A 15352-nucleotide genomic window follows, 5' to 3' on the forward strand; every position below is an offset into this window, starting at 1 on the left:
CCAGCGGTCGGCTTAGCTCAGGAGGGAGAGCGGTCTTTAACCGGAAGGTTGCTAGTTCGATCCCCGGCTCCTCTTAGCTGAGTGTCGAGGTGTCCCTGACCAAGCTTGCTGTTGCCTTGCTTGGTTCACTGTATGTTAGTTGCTTTGGATAAAAGCATCTGCTAGATGTCCTAAAGTAAATGAGAGAGACAGCAGAAGGGATCAATATTATCTTGACCTCTGCAGCCTAGGTAAACGGTGAAGTCGTTCCTAGAACACAAACACATATATGCATATATATATATATATACACACAATTACTACAATAAACACGTATATATGCCAGGATTGATTGGTGGTTCCTGTATTGACAGCCTTCTACTGCAGAATAACAGGCAACCTTAGGTCAGGGGTGTTAGGTGTGCCTTCTTGCTGTCCCATCCCCTTCTTGAAGACATTATGATAAGGCCTGGATATTCTCAGACATTGGTGACTGCTAAAAAGTATCAAACGTAATCGTGGTTAACCATCACTACGATCTCTAGATTAGGGTATCATTAGCAGCTGAAAGAGAGCAGTGACTTAAACATCGCCAATTCAATAACCAGTGTAATCAGCACTTATCTGATCTCCATCCTTCTTATCCTTGCTTTAAAGAACATGACGGTTAGCTAATTAAAGTGAAGTTGTTTTCATGGAGTCTAGCGGACAGTCTACAATATGTTAGTGTTATACATGTATATGTACAAGAGTACTGTCCATTAATCCAATAATACCTACGATAAGATAATACTTTATGAATCTAGTGTTACAGCAGCAGGAAATAAGGCAGTCAAAATAGAGAAAGGAGACAGAATGGGGCCAAAACAAAGAACCTGATTACAAAAAAAGACAAATGTTAAATATAATAATAAACAATACAAACGGAAACGAGAAACAAAGAAATGTGTATAATGGCGCATTTCCACCATTTGGGTCGGTTCGGTGCGGCTTGGTGAAGCAGTGAAGGTGCGGTTCGGCCCAGGTCACGTACGGCTCACGTTTCCACTGCCAACAGTACCCTTATCATAGGGAGGGCTTTAAGCCGGATGGCGATAGCATCATGATCTCATAGCAGCCCGACACAGAGAGCAGGAATGTAGGACATAACGAAGGACTTCCAACTTTTGTGTGACATTATCTTCAATAAACAAAGCTTTCGCCGTTGTCCAGAAATATCTCGCGGGAAATATGTGTGCGATTCTGTCGACCTATCAACAGACGGCGTGTGTAGCTCAAACTCGCCGGCACCCTTCAGGCGTCTCAGTACCCCAAAGGAGGAGTACTGAGAAAGTACGGCTCAATCCGGATCACGGACACTTTTTGCTGTAGAAACGCGACCCGTGCCGCACCTTATGCTAAATATCCCTTGATTTCTTTGTCCCATTATCTTTTCTCATTTTAATGCTCTTATCAACACGGAGAAGTGCATCGGCTTGCCTTGTGCAAATGTTTTTTTATTGATAACAACATTGGCATCAAAACAGGACGATACAAAAAAAGGCTATAGTGCAATTAAACCATGAACATACAAACATACTGCCTTGAACATAGCATTCAGGCTACTGCTTCTTTGTTTTGAGCGAAGAAAAAAAAAAAAACCTTTTTTAAAAAAATAAAATAATTGCGTTAATCGCGCGATAAAAAAATAACGCCGTTAAAATTGGTTTGCGTTAACGCCGTTAATAACGCATTGAACTGACAGCACTAGTATTTATACAATTAAAAGTGTCAAGTGATCAAGAGGGGTTACTATTGAAGTTTCCAAGTTACAAAGTATAAAGCATAAAATAATTTCTCTATGAAAAATTACAAATTAATTGTCAAGGGAAATTGGCTTCATTTTGTCCCTCATCTTCTTCTTCACACCTGCCTCCTGAACATCCATCGCTAGCCCAACAACAGAGCTGGCCTTCCTCACTAGCTGGCTAAGCTCGTGCAGCTCCCTAGCCTTAATACTTGCACTTTAACCCACCTTGGATGGCACTTACGCTTCCTGAAAGCCCCTTGGCATTGGCCACATCTGAGAAACGTCAATAGCTGCGGAATTACCTTGGACCAAGAGGCCTATTCTCTTATGTGATCTACCAAGAATCCAGAACAATGGGGAACATTTTAATGCTAAACACAATGACCCATCTGAACAGAAAGTGCCGCTGGCTGGGTCTTGAACGGCAACATGCGTGTCATGGCTGTTCTCAGAAATACGGCCAAGTAAAAACTTGGAGGGCGCATTCAGAAGCCATTCCCCTGCTGAATCTCCCAGATCCATTCACAGTATAGGTCATCATTACCACTATTGGACTTGGAATGTTCACACACAGCCCGAGGTGAGAAAGCCAATAATAACATATGAGCTGCTCTGTGGACCCCCACGTCAATGAGAGCTTCGGCGTTAATGCCTCCCAAATAGTTTTCCTCAAATAGTTTTCCAGGTGTCACACCTGGAAAAAATAGAGATTTGTGTGGGTTTTTAAACCTCAACCAAACCAATCAAACAGAGATATTAGAAGCAGGCGAAGAAGAGAGCACGGTGCATATAGGCTAAACTCCAAGTTCTTGCAAAGCCAATAACCCCTAGAACGCAATAAGTCATCAGAACGCCGGGGTTGAATCCGCCAATGAGTCATGCAAGACCGCTCGCGAGTCATCCCTTTCCTCTTGACCCAGAAAGCACCTCTTATCTCGAAAGCCACAACTCTCCTCCCCCAGAATATTTCACTTACTGCATGTCTGCAGAACTTGACCTAGCATGACACGTAGAAGCTACTGTCATGGCCGTTTCTCGTGTCTCTATAACTAATGCCACCGGAACTTTGTGGATTGGATGTAAAGACTACCTGAAACGACGTCAGGGTTGCCTTGCCACACCAAAACATAAAAGAGACTGCGTTGTTCCCATGGATGATCAAGTGCGATAAGTAATGACTGAAATGGAGGAATGATTGGCCCCAATGGGGTTAATTGTCCAGAAAGCAGAAATCAAAGCAGCAGCTCACCGCAACCACCCCTAAGAGACCACCCTGGGGACACATCTCAGAGAGTATCGCACTTCTGTCTCCAGGAGATTAGACGCTTGTGGGGCACATCCTTATTGTTGCCAGACGCTGGCGGGTTTAAAGGCTTTTATTTTGAAACATTTTGGTTCCACCTAGTGTCGCTCTGTGAAGTTGTGCAGTAAGGTCGGCAGTGGAGCCGTTTCTGTGGTGCGGTTTTACAGCAAGCACAATTTTGCTCATTGCAAAGTCAATTGTTGTAAGATGAGTAAAGTATTGATAGTTCTGTGTAATTACTGTGTTCTGTAGCCTTAGAAGGGATTTGTGAATTGTGATGAATATAATTTAACTAAAGTACATATAAAGAAGATCTATCCAACACGATTGTAGATTATTTCGATTGGGGAAGTCAATTGAATTCACGCCTTACTATTCCTATTCAACACTGTTATTCATCCACAAATCTTCCCAGTGTTTCGTGCCCTTCACACTTCGCTAGTCATATTGAATCAAACATGCAGTTTTTGTTCCTTGAAAGCCAGTATCAGGCATATTTGAGCTGGCTGAGACCACAGCGGCCAGGCGCAGAACGCACCAGAGAGCCTGTTCCTGAGAGCTTGGTGGGTGGGGTAAGGGGAAAAGAAAGAACTATGAATTATTTAAACATCGTTCTTCCTTATTTTAGGTTCCACACTCAGCACCAACCCTCTCTGAGCCGATTAAACTCTGCCGCAACAAAATGTCAACCGTCAGTTCAATAAGTGCTAGGGCGTTGAGGAGAGGATGTGTTTACGTGTGTTTGAGTGTGTGTTTTGCTTTTTACGAGGTAATTTGGAAAAAGCACAATCCAGCAGCGGTGGTGAGTGCCAATCTGCTATGCGAGGACAACAATGGCAAGGGAGTGATCTAAATCACTGCAACGGTACAGGGACTGCAGGGATAAAATGTTCCTGTTCGAAGGACCCTCTCCGAAAGCGTGCGGCAGGCAGGAAGGCAGGCGTGTGGGCGTACAGCAGCGATGTGTGTGCATGCAGATGTGTAGACTCGCTGTTGCGCGATGTGTTTCACTCATGTAGAAGACTGAGCATCTTGAGCATTAAACATTTTGTGTGTGATGCTGTGTGTGTGCGTGTGATGCTGTGTGTGTGTGTGTCTGTGTATGGGTGTGTGATGCTGTGTGTGTGTGTGTGTGTGTGTGTGTGTGTGTGTGTGTGTGTGTGTGTGTGTGTGTGTGTGTGTGTGTGTGTGTGTGTGTGTGTGTGTGTGTGTGTGTGTGTGTGTGTGTGTGCATTCATTTGCAAGAGCGAAAAAAAGAGAGAGTGTAAGAGAGGGAGGGGGTGAGAGTGAGGAGTGGGGGAGGGTGAAAGAGATAATGTTGGGGGAGAGAGAGATGGAGAGAGGGAGCGAGAGCGAGGGGAGTAGAGAGAGTGAGATATAGAGTGAGAGAGAAAGACAGAGAGAGAGAGAGTTTAGCGAGAGAGAGAGAGAGAGAGAGAGAGTTTAGCGGGAGAGAGAGAGCGAGAGAGAGAGCGAGAGCGAGAGAGCTGGTGGGGGGGGTGGCGGAGAGATAGAGGGGTTAGTGAGCAAGAGAGAAAGACTGTCATTTGGACAGCAAGTACATTCTGACAAAGCAGACTGAATCCTTGATGTTCTTGTAGAGAGGAGATAAAAGGGCATACCATTATATTGTAGCTGAATACAACCACTTTCGCCTCAGCCCCAGCTAGAGTGTTGGACCCAATGACAATAGAAGCAGTACAAGTAGAAGCATTAGGGTGGGGAAACACCCATTGCACTAGGTACAATCTACTAATGTCTATCTTCCGAGGCAAAGACTGCTATTCCTGATCGATAAACGTCTATCTTCCAAGGCAAAGACTGCTATTCCTGCCAATATGAAACACAATATGAAAAAATTAGCGCCAGCTCTATCATAGTCATTGCTAGAGCAATAGTAGTAGATGTTGTGGTAGGAGTGTTGGAATCAGTAGCCAATATCAATGCTAACAGGAGCTCCATCGCTAGCGAACAGTTAGCACAGGAGTAATAGCTGGCGCTAGACGAGATAACACCACCTGCTGTTTATCTACGTACTCCCACCTAGTTCAACAGATCAATTAGCCCGCCTGCTTGGCTGCCACAACACCCCGCTCACTCTGTCTGACACACTCTAATCAGCAGGTAAACACACACACAGACACCCACACACACATTTGTGCACATACACACATGCTAACACACAGAAATACAAACACAAACACGGATAATGTAATTAGAGTAAACAAGTTATTTCAGCGTTGGGACCCATTACATAAAGGCATGCCATGTGTGTGCCTGTGTGTGTGTGTGTGTGTGTGTGTGTGTGTGTGTGTGTGTGTGTGTGTGTGTGTGTGTGTGTGTGTGTGTGTGTGTGTGTGTGTGTGTGTGTGTGTGTGTGTGTGTGTGTGTGTGAGTGTGTGTGCGAGTGTGTGTCAGCCCTTACCTGTCCAGGCTAAGAGAGGTTCCACAGGCTCCCGTGTAGAACAGGGGTCTCAGGTCTTTGATCAGAGCATCCCCCTCAGACCGCCGGTTCCACTTCTGGGCCAGGCGTGAGATCTTACTCTCCGATCTGACACACACACACACACACACACAAACACACACACACACAAACACACACAATCAATCGGGAGCAGGACAACAGGGAGAAAACCGCTAGAAAGCGAAGGCGGTGAGGAAAAATCTATAGTAGCGCCGCATTGAGGGGAGAGTATCCCCATCACTTGTTGATGTGGGGGGAAAGTCACCCAAGTCCATGATCAGACCAAGACGCTCACACATACTGTACACACATTCACATACATTAGTGACAGGAGCCACAGAGTAGGAACAGCACCTCAACAGCAGTGTATCAGAATCCCCACACAGAGCCAGATGTACCACGATATGAAGAGACAAAAGCACAACAAAGTGATATTCAAATCTCTGAAAAATGTCCAAACCATTCCAAAACAGAAAAAAATGAAATCCTTTAGACTGTGAAACGCTACTAAGTCTCCATTCCCATGACTTGGCTATTCACTGCTTAAATGCCGAAAACAACAATTCAACAAATGTAAATAAATGATTTTGCACAAGCACAGCTCAAAATCCATATCCTAGCCCTTAAGGAGCTCTCCATCCTGCTCTTCCATCCTAAACACGGTACATACTCACAACAAAAGCCAGAGTGAATGCCAGCAGTGAGTCCTCCAGAGCAGGGGCTGATCAGCAGCAGATCATCCCAGTGGAGAGGCTCCACTCCTGGGGTGAATCTCTCTAACTGACGCTGCCTGTCCGTGGGCTCCTCCTCCTTGGTGCTGGAGATGCTTATCTCCAGCCTTCCTAATCCTACTGTAGCCGCGACGCTCTGAGCGCTCGTGTGGATCTGAGTGTGTGTGTGTGAGTGTGAGTGTGTGTGTATGTGTGTGTGTGTCGCACTGTTCCCTTACGATGGAGCTCGCAATAGTCTCTGAGAACACCTGTTCACCGGCACGCTGACCGAGCGCATCACACACACACACACTCACACTCACACACAGTCCAAAACGGCAGTGTGTGCAAACATTAGGCAAGAAGAAAAGCGCGCGACCAACTGAACAATTGAGAGAGGTATAAAGGAAGGGGAGTATGTGTGTGTGTGTGTGTGTGTGTGTGTGTGTGTGTGTGTGTGTGTTTGTGTGTGTGTGTGTGTGTGTGTGTGTGAGTGTGAGAGAGAGCAAGGGCGAGAAAGGTTTGATAGAGTGAGATAAATGCTTAAGAGGCGAGAGGAAGAAAGAAAGAGCATTAATAAAGTGAGATAGATGCTTAAGGGGCAAGAGAGAGAGAGAAAGAAAGAAAGAAAGAAAGAAAGAAAGAAAGAAAGAAAGAAAGAAAGAAAGAAAGAAAGAAAGAAAGAAAGAAAGAAAGAAAGAAAGAAAGAAAGAAAGCAAGCAAGCATTGGTGAGGTGAGATACAGATGCTTAAGGGCGAGAAAAAAAGAGAGACAACAACCGAGAATAAGCAAGAAAGAGTAAATGAGAGGGAGCGCGAGAAAGAGACCCAAGGATATAACAGAGGCATATGAGAGAGAGAGGGAGAGAGAGAGAGAGAGAGAGAGAGAGAGAGAGAGAGAGAGAGAGAGAGAGAGAGAGAGAGAGAGAGAGAGAGAGAGAGAGAATCACTAATGGGAACCAAGGGACACAAGAGGCAGTTGCACACATCATATAAAGACAATGGAGAGAGGGAGTGAGAGGGGAAGGGAGAAAGCAAGAGAGAGGGAGGGACGGGTGGAGGGAGGGGGTTTGCGATGATTTGTAAAAGGTTGAGACAATTCAGGATTGGTGGGGGTGAGAGGACAGAAAGGGTGAGGAGAGAGGGGGGAAGGGAGAAGATACCACACACAGACATTCACCCGCACACCTCCCCCCACCCCGCCACAATGGGGATTTGAGGAAAATGGACATTTCCTGCCAATAAACGATCGGCAGGAAATACAAATAAAATAAAGTAAAATCAAGGAGCGACGGGTGGGGGCGTACACAAGAGGAGGGATGAGTGGCAAATTGAAAAGGAGGGTGCATGAGGAGGCTGAAAGAGAGGGGGCGTTCAGAGAGAGAGAGACAGAGACAGAGACAGAGACAGAGAGAGAGAGAGAGAGAGAGAGAGAGAGAGAGAGAGAGAGAGAGAGGGAGAGAGAGAGAGAGAGAGAGATAAGCTGTGGCTAGAGAGAAAAGAGGCGGGAGAGGAGAGGAGAGGAGGAGGTGTGAAGTACGACACATGAGAAGAGGAGGAGCAGAGGAGGTGGAGGGAGGAGGAAGATGAGAGGAGTTGAGGAGAGGAGGAGGTGAAGGGGGAGGTGATGAGAGCGGGGAGGAGGTGAGCAAGGGGATATCAGACCAGGGGAGGGGAGGGGAGGGGAGCGGGGATGAAGAGGAGGAGGACCTGTTGTTCTTTCCCCCTTTTGCCATCTTATCTGGCAGAACAGCTGCCTCATCCTTGGCAGAAAGTGCACGTGTGTGTGTGTGTGTGTGTGTGTGTGTGTGTGTGTGTGTGTGTGTGTGTGTGTGTGTGTGTGTGTGTGTGTGTGTGTGTGTGTGTGTGTGTGTGTGTGTGTGTGTTGACCATTTTAAACAATTGCCAGCTCTGCACTCCGTATCAGTATTGTAATGGCTATGTACATAGCAATGTATCACACACATTCTATTGAGAGAGCACTTTTGCTCTCTCTCACACTCACACACACACACAAACACACGCAAAGAACCAAACACACATACCCACAATCAAACACACACAAACCGACACTTACAGAAGCGGATATTTAAAAATAACCCACAGTAGGTATGTTGACGAACACTCTGCGCGGACACGACCCCGCATCCTATTAGACTGCTGCACCGGTGTGCCCTAAATTACCCAGCGCTCCCTAACAGGCCAACCGTCAGGGAGCCCATTATCAAAGATCCCTCTCCTAATTGGAAGGTTGTAGCTCCAATGGTTTGAACAATCAAATAAAGGCACTTAAGAGTTCAAAGTAGTTCGAACCACAATAAACAAAAATGAATGCCGCCCAACACACAAGCAGACCATCCCCCCATGGATAAAGGATCTTATAGGGAGCTCTCGGTGTGCAAACAGATGAACATGAACATGAACACATGAAAAGAGCAGGAAGTACCATGGAAGAACTATATAGTAAAAGAGGGAAAAAAAACGCTGTTTACGCAAAACATACATTCGTCAAAAGAATCAAGCACGTTTTCAAAATGTCGGCCTGAGGAAACAGGTGTACGAGCGCTGGTATCTGAGCCTGTGAGCAGAGTACAATACAACTCAGGGCTGTACAGAGACCAGTAATTACCAGCAATTAGGAGTGCGGTAAAACAACAGGAGGTCTTAGAGGCGGAGGAGCCACAGAGTGTGTGAAGCCGGTACCACAGAACCGCTATGACGGCACTGCTCCAGAGACCTTGAGAGATACGACAAAGAGAGAGAGAGAGAGAGAGAGAGAGAGAGAGAGAGAGAGAGAGAGAGAGAGAGAGAGAGAGAGAGAGAGAGAGAGAGAGAGAGAGAGAGAGAGAGAGAGAGAGAGAAGACGAAAGGGAGAGAGAGAGAGAGCGAGTGAGAGAGAGACACAGAGAAGGCGTAAGGGAGAGAGAGAGAGGAAGAGAGTGAGAAGACGTAAGGTAGAGAGAGAGAGAGAGAGAGAGAGAGAGAGAGAGCGAGAGAGAGCGAGAGCGAGAGAGCGAGAGAGAGACACAGAGAAGGCGTAAGGGAGAGAGAGAGAGGAAGAGAGTGAGAAGACGTAAGGTAGAGAGAGAGAGAGAGAGCGAGAGAGAGAGAGAGAGAGAGAGAGAGAGAGAGAGAGAGAGAGAGAGAGAGAGAGAGAGCGAGAGCGAGAGAGAGAGAGCGAGAGAGAGAGAGAAGACGTAAGCTAGGTAGAGCGAGAGACAGAGAACATGAGGGAAAGAGAAGACGAGATAGAGTGAGACAGAGAGAGAAGATGTAAGGTTAAGCCAGAGGGAGAGAGAAGACGAGAGAGAGACAGAGAGATAGACGAGAGAAACCAAGAGACAGAGAGAGGGAGGGAGAGAGAAAGAAGACGTTCCCTTCATATTACCCATGTTAATGTAGGAGGGGATCTGTAGGCACGAGCTGTGAGCATATCACTGACCATCCCAAACACGGCCAGCAACAGTAAAATAAAAGTATCTGTCAAGGTTTCAAATCTACACCATGTTTATCAGTATATTTCTGTAGTGGTCCTCGCTGCACTAATTAAAAATCACTTCTGAGAGCTATACAAGAAATTTGCTCCAATTTCTTTCCTTTGGGAAGAAGGAAAAAGGGAACAAGGGGTAAATCCCTTGCAGCTATTGGTTTCCAATCCAGTCTCTGTGCTGACTCCCTTCAGTAGATTTTCTTTAGCATAGTAGGACTGCTGGAGCCGAGATTATATTCATTGGGACTTATGTCATGTACTGATTTATGCTCAAATCAAGCTTAAGAGGGTAAAATCTGTACTTGGATGAAAAGAATCTCAATGTCTCGGGTCGGATGTCTACGGGTAAAAGTTATTTTACTGTGTGATTCATATTTCTCATCATCTTCATTATTTTTTGCGTATTTGAGTTCTTGGAAGGGGGGGGTTCTTGGAAGGGGGGGGATAATATCCCAATGGTTACGACGCACTTTAACTCACTGATGAAGGCGAGCACTATGGTGCAGGGTAAGGGTCAACATTAAGACTGCTGAGAAGCCGGCAGAGGCTTTATACTTTCCAACGGCAGCTACTGATCCGGCAAATGAGGCTTGTGACGGTGAGGTCGGTAGTGTGAAACGAGAAGCCGGCTATTCATTCACCAACCAAGCTAGGAACCCATCCGTCTGAACTAGCCACCCGCTGGATTAGCTACTGGCTTGGCTGGTCATTAGCTTCCGAGGCTGGTTACTAGTGAGCCAGGAGCTAGCAACCCGCTGGATCAGCTACTGGCTTGGCTGGTCATTAGCCTCCGAGCTTAGCAGCCTGCTGGATTTTGCGTTCACTGCCCCTTTAAGAAAGACATGAATGTTGGAGAACGAAGACTAAACGATGGGTCACTCAGCTGAAGACTTAAGAGGTAATTTAAACGCCAATTACTGTATTTCTTGACGTGTACCTTGACCAATTTCCCCAATCCCAAGCCCTAATCATTACAAACAAGCACGGGGGGGGGGGGGGTTGTTGTTATAGTGATGACGGCAACGTTATATTGATTGAACAATCATTTAAATTTGCAATGCACCGACAATTGTTTTCCATAGCCTCCAACAAGGGAGGGTGAGAAAAATCTGAAAATCAATGCAATATGGGGCCGAGTGCAGAGAGGCAAAGAATCAATTAATAAAAATATATATTTAAGGATTTTTCCTGGACATAAAGAGCTAAATGGCCAGTTCCTGAGTAAGCAGGTAAGCCAGGGTAGAGGAAACTGTGGCGTGGACCGTAATGAAGGTGAATGGAAATGGCAGCCGCCAATATGGTTTGATCACCACGAACAGAATGATGAAGATTCAATCAGTCCGCGTCTTTGAGGCTCACCACGAAAATACAGAGCTTTCCAGTCAGTGACAGCCGACCGGCTGAATGCATGCTTCCGTTACCATAGCTCCCATGCAGACACATCAGGTGAACTGTTGGATTTTAACAAGAAAGAGAGAAAGGAAAGAGAGAAAGAATTAGCAAGAGCGAGAGAGAGAAAGAGAGAGAGAAAGAAAGCGGGGCAGGGGGGGAGGGGGAGGGGGTGGCAATTGCGAGAGAGGGTGAAAGAATGAGAAAGAGAGGTAAAGAGGGAGAGAGAGTCAAAGAGTGAGAGAAAATCTGCACAGCCACAGAGAAGAGCCATGGATTAAATAGCCTGGAACGGGGATACGAGGAAACAGAATAATTCATAAGACATATCCACTACATGTGTTAGACATACAGACGCTAAATGGAATGGAACAAGCTTATAACTCTCAAGATCTTGTGTCCTGATCATGGCTCCTTTTAGTTGGCACTGTTTTAATGTATAGCTCAATGTGCTATACACATTTCATTTGATGATTTGATTTGAAAGAACTAGAAGACAATATGTATTCCCACATGACCCTGTCCATTTATTTACATACCAAACAAAGGTGTAGGTGAACGGAAATGAATCGATATTGCAATGATGCTTACCATGCTTGTTTATTGCTGCCTTAATGCAGGGTGCACCTTAATAATGGATAGAGGGAATGTATGGATTTCCCTTTCTACCAACTTTAGACTGGAGGGAGAGAGAACGAGAGCGGGAGGGAAGAGACTGGGGGTAGCAGAGCAACCATTTGAGGTTATTAAAAAAATGATGGAAGGGAGAGAGAGAGAGAGAGAGAGAGAGAGAGAGAGAGAGAGAGAGAGAGAGAGAGAGAGAGAGAGAGAGAGAGAGAGAGAGAGAGAGAGAGAGAGAGAGAGAGAGAGAGAGAGAGAGAGAGAGAGAGAGAGAGAGAGAGAGAGAGAGAGAGAGAGAGAGAGAGAGAGAGAGAGAGAGGATCTATTTGTGAATGGTCTTGTGGGACCATTGATTCTTGGTCCAGAATATTTCTTCCTCAGAATCATTCAGGGAACCTAAAATACGTCAGAAAGGATTGTGCGCTCGATGGTACTGGACATTACCTACAGACAATAAAGGGAGGAAGCGACCAATACCTGCCACACAGTAACTGAAGCCATTCAACGGCTTGAGGCGCACACACGCCCACAGACGCACCAGGACCAAAATAATCTGGACAAGGGCTGGAAATGTGTATTTCTGCATGTCGTGACTAAGCGGACTCTTGCGAAAAACAAACCTTTTTTTTACGCTTCCGTCTGGCTCATTATATATATAAATACACACATATAAATGTATATATATATATATATACTGTATATATATATATATATATATATATATATATATATATATATATATATATAGACACTGTTCATACACACACACACACACACACACATGTATATATATATATATATATTTAAAGTGTGTTATCACATTAGCTTTGGATGACAGGAACACTCTGTCGTGTTAGTATGGGATATAAATCACGTTGACAAGAACTTGTGATGTACAATGACTAACATGGCTCTTGGCAGCTCTACAACTGATGGAGGAAATCACAAGACTAGAGAGTATTTGAAGGGGTTACGCTAGATTTACTAAAATAGATGACCACATTTAACAACATTTCTGTCCGTACTTCAGACCGATAAGTAAATATAATGCGCCATTACTTGGTCATATAACATCCCTTACCTTCTCTACGACTATACAGCCATCTTGAAGGCCAACCGACGGAACAGAAATAAAATGTATCCAAAGTTTAATGAGGGAACATAGCGTGGTGCCTTGAATACACACACAAACACGCACAGACACACAAACACACATTGGGAGAAAGAGAGAGTTTTATGTGGAGGGTATTAAAGTGCTCTTTGATACTACTTAAAAAGGTCAAGAGGTCACAAAGAACTGACCCCAGGGTCACAGGCCCTGGGGTCAGGCCCCATACCAGAGAAAAGGAAAGCATCACCACACACACACACACACACACACACACACACACACACACACACACACACACACACACACACACACACACACACACACACACACACACACACACACAACTAAAACATAAATATATAGAATTTATATAAATATGAGGGAGGCTCGGAGCCAATCGAATAAGACCGGCTACCCAACAAACAACCGTAACAAATATTCAATTTATTCCCTGAGTTAGTTTAACACAATACAACCCTTACAGGGTTGTAACCTGCTTTTTCAGGGTAGAGTTTGGAAAGGACAGGGCTTTAATTAGACTATTCTGTTGGAAGAATAGCTGCCAAACACTGGCAATTACCCTGGGTCAGACGGGGAGAAGGGGTGTCTCTGGAAGCCACAAACACGTAGCGTCGGAGGTGCATGGGAGAAAAATCTGCATGTGTGGGACTCGGGGAAGGCATTAAAGTTAAGGGCGCCCTTGCGGAGAAGATGGGGGAAAAAGAAATAATACGCTTTGGAAATTGCAACTAATTACCTGTGGCGAAGATGACTCGAAAATCTGCGGTCGTTTCATCCATCATGTTCCCACGACCACCCCTTTCACTCTCTCCTTCCATTTCCCTTTATCTCTCTCATGCCGTCTCTCATTCCCTCCCCCCCACCCCCTCCATTGCTCTCTTTTTAATCTACCTTCTGCTCTACTCTGCTCTCTCTCCAACTCTCTGCGGCTCTCTGTTCACCCACCTCCCTCCTACCAAACCTTCATTCCCGCTCTCGAGCTACCTTCCTCTGGCACTCTGCTTCCCTACTTCCTGTCTCCATCTCTCTTGTCGCAATACCAACATTTTCTCCCACTCTCTCTCCCCCTCTTCCTCTACCTTTCTCCCTACTTTCTTTCCCTCGTTATCCATCTCCCCTACTTTCTCTCTTCCCCTGTTGCTCACTTCTTCCCTAGGTTTTCGCTCTCTGTCTCTCTTTCTCTCTCTCTCTCTACTTTATTCTCAAACTCTCTCATTCTATTCGTTAATCTTCTTTACTCCTCTCTTATCACCCCCCCCAGACCCCCCCATCTCTCCTCTTAATTAATGAGGTGCGGGGGGTAACTTAGTGCCTATCGGCTGGCCTGGATGACATGCTGCAGAGTGGATGCCTGGTCACGACTCGGCAGTATCGCCGTGACGATGTGTGACCCCCCCCCCCCGGCACCAAGGATTGTGTGACCGCCAGTCTGCGCCACTACAAGTGCACTGCACATGGTCGGTGCAAAGTGTTTTTTTTCTTGTTTTTTTGCATCTTTCGCCCCGGCAACAGGACAGACGGTCCCATTTCCTAACCCTTTTCTAGCCAGCTTACTTTGCCAGCGATATAAAGACTCCCTATTGGGCACATTGAATAGTCCCCCGATGGAAGGAGAATCACTTGAATGATTCAACCACCAACACACACACATACAAAATACAAAACAACACTCACCTAATGTTTTCAATAAAGAAATACCTGCATGCTGTTTTCAATCATAAAAGATTGAGACAATTGATTTGATTTGTGTGGTTGAAACAACACCCTGTGTTTACTATAAATCAGCCCATATTGGCACTACTGTTTTGAAGAAGGGTTAGATGGATTCACCAAGCGATGTCTTGAAGCCAAGGATGAAATCGAGACACCAGAAATATAATGTGGGCGACCATTCAACGTATATTCTGCGTCCTTACACTGTCAAAACACCAGCATGTTTTGGCACTACCCACCTATTAATTTGATTTGATTTCCTCTATCTATTCATAGTTTGCACTTTCAGTTGCATAGGTGAAACTGAAACCTAAACAACGAGTAGGGACTTTGGTTTCCATCACTCCATAGATTTCAGATATGGGAAGCTCTAGCTGAGGAAAGACATCAAATGACAACAATCCTATTCAGAGTTTAAGTGATTCTGGTGGTTAAGTAGTTTAGTTAGTTCAGTCTATACATTAGATAAACCAAATACACATTAAAAATAATAATATTGATAATAATAATTAATTATTATTAATATATTTATTATTTGACAAAATGATGAAACTGAATGCCAAAGGATACACAAAAGATGGAAAAGGTAGTGATTAGTCAAAAAAAAAAAACTATCCTTACAATAGGAGATCCGGGTTAGGAAAATTGATTTGTTAGGGGGGTTACCCTTCCTCAAATCATTGGAATTTACACAGGCGTCCTAAAACACAGCGGCCATGTTAAGAGTGATTTGGGTAGTAAAAATAAGAAAACACTTCTTAC

General features: G+C 45.1%; 1 protein-coding gene across 3 annotated transcripts in view; it reads right to left on the reverse strand.

Annotated features, from left to right (window-relative positions):
* Window positions 1-15352, reverse strand: part of ankfn1a (ankyrin repeat and fibronectin type III domain containing 1a) — a 100172-nt gene that overhangs the window by 53986 nt on the left and 30834 nt on the right. For 2 of the 3 annotated variants that reach the window (XM_030340193.1, XM_030340194.1), the window contains exon 8: window positions 5497-5622. In XM_030340193.1, coding sequence (XP_030196053.1) covers window positions 5497-5622 — 126 coding nt within the window. Of the gene's footprint in view, window positions 1-5496; window positions 5623-6209; window positions 6688-15352 lie in introns of those variants that run through there. The other variant, XM_030340195.1, reaches the window with a different exon arrangement.

This window comes from Gadus morhua, chromosome 18 (genome assembly GCF_902167405.1).
Source record: "Gadus morhua chromosome 18, gadMor3.0, whole genome shotgun sequence".
Taxonomy (NCBI): Eukaryota; Metazoa; Chordata; class Actinopteri; order Gadiformes; family Gadidae; genus Gadus; species Gadus morhua.